Source organism: Penaeus vannamei, chromosome 4 (assembly GCF_042767895.1).
Source record: "Penaeus vannamei isolate JL-2024 chromosome 4, ASM4276789v1, whole genome shotgun sequence".
NCBI lineage: Eukaryota > Metazoa > Arthropoda > Malacostraca > Decapoda > Penaeidae > Penaeus > Penaeus vannamei.
The window spans coordinates 47,646,974-47,654,473 of NC_091552.1; the positions used below are offsets into that span (position 1 = coordinate 47,646,974).

A 7,500-nucleotide genomic window follows, 5' to 3' on the forward strand; every position below is an offset into this window, starting at 1 on the left:
AATAAAGGATAAGTAAATAAAAGAAACGATGAGGGGGAATTTAATTAGATTAGGAAATAAGAGAGGAAAGGAGAATGTGAAGATGGCTGGGAAGAAGAGTAAAGAAAGAGAGAAAAAATATTTCAAGAAAAAAAAGAGTAAAACGCACTTGTAAATATATCTCCTCATTAAATCCCCTTCCCTTCCCTCCCTCCCTTCCCTCCACCTACCCTAACAACCCTCTCTTCCCCTCCCTTCCCTCCTCCTACTCTTCTACCCTCTCCCACTCTCCCCTCTTCCCCTCCTACTCTTCTACCCTCCCTCCTCCCTTCCCTCCACCTACCCTTCCTCCCTTCTCTCCTCCTATTCTTCTACCCCCCTCCCCCCTCTTCCCTTCCCTCCTCCTCCTTCCCCTCCACCTACCCTAACAACCCTCCCTTCCCCTCCCTTCTCCTACTCTTCTACCCCCTCCCCACCCTCCCCCCTCTTCCCCTCCCTACTCTTCCTACCCCTCCCTCCTGCCACTCCCTCCCTCCCTTCCCTCCAGCTACCCTAACAACCCGCTCTTCCCCTCCCTCCTCCCCACTCTTCTACCCCCTTCCAATCCCCTCTCTTCCTCTCCTACGCTTCTACCCTCCCCCCCCTCCCACTCCCTCCTCCCTTCCCTCCACCTACCCTTTTCCTCCCTCCCCCCTCCTCCTACTCTTCTACCCCCTCCCACCCTCCCCTCTTCCCCTCCACTACTTCTACTCCACCCCCTCCCTCCCTACTCCCTACCCTTCCCTCCTCCTTACCCTAACAACTCCACCCTCCCCCCTCCCTTCACACCCTCTCCCACTCTCCTCTTCCCCTCCCATACGCTTCTACCCCCCTTCCCACCCTCCCCTCTTCCCCTCCTACTCTTCTACTTTCCCCCCTCCTCCCATTCCCTCACCCCCCCTCCCCCCGCCTCAGACTCATGAAAGAAGGCAAATTAAATTGTCCGCAAATAAGGTTACCGGGTTTCCCTTCCTTGCTTCACTTGCCCCCTCGTTCCTCTTGCCTCTTCAGCTTCGTCTCTCGCTTCCTCCTCGCGGCGCAAGATCTCATAATTGATTTCGTTCAATTTGCATACCGTTCAAGAGGGGTGGAGGGGGGGAGAGTGGGGGAGAGGGGGGAGGGGGAAAGAGAGGGGGTGAGGTGGAAGGGATGCATGTGAGGTAGAGGGAAAGGTGAGAGGGGGTGAGGAGAGGGCGAGAAGAGGGGGAGGGATTTGCGAGGAAGAGTGTGGGAAGGGTTTGGGGAGGGGAAGGAGAGGGGAGGAAGGGGAGGGATTTGTGTGAGGAAGAGGGAAAGGTTGGAGGTGGGGGGAGGGTGAGAGGGGAGTGAGAAGAGGAGAGAAAGGGTGAGGGTCAAAAGAGGAAGAGGGAAGGGTTGGGGGGAGAGGAGATGAGAGGGAGAAAGGGGAGGGATTTGCGTGGAGGTAAAGAGGGAAGGGTTGGAGGTGGGGGGGAGGTGAGAGGGGGGTAAGGGGAGAGGGGGAGAAAAGGGGGAAGAATTTGTGTGAGGAAGAGGGAAGGGAGAGGGGAGGAAGGGGAAGTATCTATGCAAGGAAGAGGGAATAGTTAAAGGGTAGGAAGGAGGGGGAGAAATGGGGAGGGACGCATGTCAGAGGGAAGGGCTGGAGGAAAGAGTGAGGGATGCACATTAGGTAGAGGGGGTTGGTTGGGGGTGGGGGAAAGAAATGCACATAGACGCAAATGTTACAGGGAGTAAGAAGGTAAAAGGGAAAAGGGCTGCACATGAGATATAGTTGAGGGTTAGAAGTGAATAGGAAAGGGAAATGGCAGGGTGGGGGGGACTTCATAAATTGAAGTGATAAGAGATTACATGGGGTAAGGGGGAAGACTGCATACGATTTAGAGATGGGGGCTTCCAGACGGGAAGGGAGGAGAATGGGAGAGGGGGAGAGATACGAATAAGAGGAAGCCTGTAGGGCAAAGAGGAAGAAGGGGAAGGGTAGAAATAAGAGTTAAAGGGGGTAAGCAAGGGAGAAATGGAGAAGAGGTACAGAGAAGAGTTAAAAGATATAGGAAGAAGGAATGAGGAAGGAGGAAGAGGAAGGGGTTTAGAAGTTGGCAGCGGAAAATGGGGAAGAGGTATAGAAAAGGATAAAGGGGAAAGGGTTAGCGAATGGGGGAGGGCTACATTTGAGGTAAAGGATAAGGAAGAGGAAGGGGTTGTTGATGTCAACATACGAATCAGCATTATAGGGAAGAGAGGAGTGAGGTAGAGAGAAGGGCAAGAGGAATCGCACAAGAATTAGCTTTAAGAATATTGTGGGTAGAGTGACGTTGCAGAAGAATTAAAAGGTAAAAGTAATTTGAGGGGAAATGGGGAGGGTCGAGGGGAGTTGTGGGTAAGAGGGGAGGGAGGGGGGGTTACACGTGAGGAATAGACAAGGATAAAAGGGGTGGAATAAGAAGAATGGAAGGGAATAAGGGAATTGAGCTTGATAAAGTTGCAGGGAAATAGGTAAGAGGTAAATCAACATTGCGGGTTCAATAGAGGTAAATTTAAGGGTAAAATTACAGGTAAAGATACTAGTAAGACAAATGCTTAGGGAAGGGAAGGGGGGGGGCAGGGGGGGAGTGGAAGTGGTTGTAGTTAAAGATCTGAAATATTTACAGACGGTAATGCATGTGTGGGTATTTTTCCTCACGTACATATCCACACACACACACATGTATACGTGGACGTGCATACACACATACATATGTATAATACCCATGGAGACGCTTAAACACGCACGTACATACACGGATTCACACACGTAAAATGTAAAGATGAAAAGACGTACACGCACGCATAGATAGATCCACAGGGTGTTAATACTAGAGAAAATGACAAAAATAAATAAATAAATAGATAAATAAATAAATAAATAAAATAAAATAGATAGAAATAAATTAGAAGGATAAACAAGACAAACAAGGAAAAGTAAAGAAACGAGAATTTTCCGGATATTCACTGCGTCATTCTCCTCTTCTCTTCTCCTCTTCTCTTCCCTTCCCCTTTCCCTCCTAAGCGCACGCCTCTCCTTCCTCCTTCTCTCTTCTTTTCCCGTTTTCACTTATTCTCCCCTTTCACCTCCTTTTCTTTACTCCCCTTTTCTCGTCTCTTTCCCCTGTTCACTTATTCTCCCCTTTCTCCTCTCTTTCTTACCTCCCCTCTCCTCGTCTTATCACTCTCATTTCCCCATTCCCCTTATCGCTCCTCCTCTTTCGCTCTCCCTTTTCCCTCTCCCTCTCGCTCTCCTCTCCTCTACCCATTCTCTTACTCTTCCACTACCTTACCCCTCTCACTCTCCCTCCACTCACTACCCTCTCCCCTCTCCCCTCCCCACTCACCCTCTAGCCCCCTCTCTCTCTCCCTCCCACGCTCCCTCTCCTACTCTCACTCACCCACCACTCTCCCCAACCCACTCACCCTCTTTCTTTCTCTTTCTCCCTCCCCTCTCCCCACCTACACTCTAATCCCCCCACCCCTCCCACTCTCTCCCACCTACTCTCTATCCCCTCCCACTCTCCCACTCCCTCCCTCTCCCCACCTACACTCTAATCCCCCCTTCTGCCCCTCCCACTCTCCCCCACCTACTCCTCTATACCCTCCCACTCTCCCACACCCCCCTCTCTCCCTCTACCCTTCCCTCCCTCCCACTCCCTCCCTCTCCCCCCCCCCACCGCCCACCACTCCCCCTCCCACTCCCCCGTCAGATGCACGTGTGGTAAATGGTTTCTCGAGTCCGCCTTGAGCTCCCAAAGTGTGTAAAGATTTAAAGTATCAAGTGTGGTGGAGGTCGCTGTGGTGTGGGTGTTCTGTGGTGGTGTTTGTGGTGTGGATGTGGTGTTGTGTGGTGGTGGTGAGGGTGAATGGGAAATGATGGAAGTGGGGAATGGGGTCGTGGTGTTGAGGGATCTATGATGTGTATATATATATATATATATATATATATATATATATATATATATATATATATATATATATATATATATATATATATGTATATATATATATATATATATATATATATATATATATATATATATATATATATATATATATATATATATATATCTGTGTGTGTGTGTGAGAGTGCACTTTTACTTTTTTTTTTTTTTTTGTCTTTAATACTTTTTATTATTAGCGTCACTATTTGATTTGATTTTATACTATTATTATTATTGCAGTCGCCAATATTCCTATCGCCATTCTTATTCCTATTTTCATTCTTATTCTCCTTATTATTATCATTATTATCATTGTTATGCACATGATTGTGATCATTATATCTATTATGATTATCCTTTTCATTGTAACTGTTATAATTGATATTGTCATTATCATTATTATTATTATTACCACTATGATTATTGATGTGATTATTATCGTCTTTAGTTTTGTTACTATCATTATTGCTATTGTTATTGCTATTATTGTTATTATTGTTATTATAATTGTCATCATTATTTTTATAACAATTGTTATTATCATATGTCATTATCATTATTATTGTTGTTGTTATTATTTTTGTTATTAATGACATTATCATTATTATCATTATTGTTATTGTTATCTTTATTATCATCACCATTATAGTAATTATTATTATCATGATTGTCTTTATTATTATTGTCCTTTTTGTTATTATTATTATTATGTTTATAATAGTACTACTACTTCTACTAACAGTAATAATGATAGTTATTATTATCATAATTATCATTATTTTTATTATCATTATTATTATTTTCATTATCATTAATAGTATGGTTATTATTATCATCAACGTACTATTATTATCATTATTATTATGAACTTATTATTATCATTATCATTATTATGAACTTTTTATTATCATTATTATTGACGGGGTATGATTCTATATATAAAGAGACGACTATCTACTAATTAATTATTCTATGAAAAATTCTCTAGATATTTATTCGTCATAAGTTCTAATAACAGTATTGATATAACGTCAGTGCTTCATAAAAGCCGCACTCGTTTAATTACTGATGATTAATTAATCCTGAGAGATTAAAGAATAGCAGTATTAAATGTAAAAAAAAAAAAAAAAAAAATTGTGCCTTAATGATTAAGATAAAGATAAAATGATAAAAGTTAGGTAACGTTGATAAGGATGATTATATTTATTGTCACGATGCATGATGAAAATGTAGATTTATGTAGATATTATTATCCGTTACTATCATTACTGCTATTATCATTATTGTCGTTATTATTATTATTATTACTATTACTATACTATTGTTATTATTATTATTATCATTATTATTATCATTACTATTACTATACTATTGTTATTATCATTATTATTTTATTACTATTGCTATACTATTGTTATTATTATTATTATCATTATTGTTATTATTACTATTACCATACTATTATTATTATTATTATCATTATTATTATTATTATTGTTGTTGTTATTATTATTATCTTTTTCATCATTTTCATCACAATTATTATTATTACCACTCGAAAAACACAATAATCCAATACATATATATATATATATATATATATATATATATATATATATATATATATATATATCCAAATCTTAACCCAAAATCTCTCTTTCCCCATCCTACCCCCACCCCACCTCCCACCCCCACCCCCACCCCCCACCTCCACCTCCACCCCCACCTCCACCCTCACCCCACCCCCACCTCCACCTCCACCCCCCACCTCTTTACCCCCTCCCACCCACCACCCCCACCCCCCCTCTATTTCCAGGCGACGCAAACGCCCTCCTGGCCGTCGTGTTCCACTCGGGCCTTGTCTACCTCCTCCGCACCCACGACGACCTCACGCCCGTGGTCGTCAGAACGGGACTCAGGGGCATTCAGGTGAGTACGGGGGTAGGGTAGGAGGGTTAGGAAGGGTTAGGAGGGGGGTTGGGGTGTTTAAAGGGGTATTTAAGGGGTTAAGGGGTACTTAGGGGGTATTTAAGGGGGTTAAGGGGTATTTAGGGGGCTTTCAGGTGAGTACGGGGTACGATAGGAGGAGATATTTAAAGGAATTGTTTTAAGGGGGTATTTAAGGGGGGTTATGGGGTATTTATGGGGTATTCATGTGAGTACGAGGGCAGGGTAGGATTGGATTTGAGAGTTAAGAGTGTGTATTTAAAGGGTATTTAAGGGATATTTAGGAGAGTCTGAGGGCGGTGTAGGTTTTGGACAGGAGGGTTGGGAGGGGGGTATTTAAGGGATATTTAAGGGGTATTCAGGGGGTATTCAGTGGGCCTTCACATGAGCCCAGGGGAGTCGAGAAGGATTTAGGTGACTCGAGACCAAGGTTTCCCAACCTAGGAGGGGGGGGGGGGTCATGGCTTCAATCGGGGTCATGGGATACTTTCGGGAGGGGGGGGGGGTCATGCAGCAGTGGAAATCATGACCCCATTAAGCTGGGTTTATCTCACCTTCAGTACCTTTAGAAAGGTATCTGTCATATATCAATTCACTCGATTTTTTTTTTTTCACATAGTGTTCTTGTCCTTGCTATTGGCACCATTTCGCTATTCATTTATAACTAGTAATATCTGAGCCTGACGGACCAGTGTTCTTGTCCTTGCTATTGGCACCATTTCACTATTCATTCATAACTAGTAATATCTGAACCTGCCGGACGCTGAACAAGGCCATGGACTTTATTTTTATCCTGGTCGGGGGCCACAGAATAAAAAAAAAAGTTGGGAATCGCTGCTCTAGATCAAGGGGCGCTGTGACGAACCAAGGGACGTCGAGGTAAATCAAGGGATTTTCCACACTTATCTAAGGGGGAACGTGTCCTTATATCTCCCTTAGATACCCAAGGAATTTTCAAACGAATCTGGGGGAACACATGATTTAATACTACCCTTATACTTTCAAGGGACTTCCCTACTAATGATAGAGGAACACCTGTCCTAATATCCCCCCTTATACACCTGTGGAACTCATCTAAGAGACATATCTGTTGTAATATCTCCCTTATACACCTAAAAATACTTCCACACTAACTAATTTCAGGGAACACCTGTCCTAATGTCCCCCTTAGACACCTGTAGAACATCCAAATTAATCTAAGTGACACACTAGTCTTAATATCCCCCTTATACACTCACGGAACATGAACACACACCTGTCCTAACATCCCCCTTATACAACAACTCATCTAAGAGACACACCTGTCCTAATACTCCCTTTATACACCTGTGGAACTTCCCAACTAATGTAAGAGACACACCTGTCCTAATATCCCCCATATACACCTGTGGAACACCCAAACTAGTATAAGAGACACGCCTGTCCTAATATCCCCCTTATACACCTGTGGAACACCCAAACTTGCCTAAGACAGACCTGTCCTAATACCCCCTTATTCACCTGTAGAACTTCCCAACTAATCTAAGTGACACACGGTCCTAATCCCCCCCCCCCCCCATATACACCAGTGGAACACCCAAACTTA

General features: G+C 43.4%; 1 protein-coding gene across 1 annotated transcript in view; it reads left to right on the forward strand.

The window, feature by feature from the left end:
- Tusp (WD40 superfamily protein Tusp) overlaps positions 1-7,500 on the forward strand; it is a gene marked incomplete in the record, with an annotated part of 108,590 nt that overhangs the window by 72,569 nt on the left and 28,521 nt on the right. The window contains 1 exon segment of the mRNA XM_070121154.1: positions 5,785-5,897. Coding sequence (XP_069977255.1) covers positions 5,785-5,897 — 113 coding nt within the window.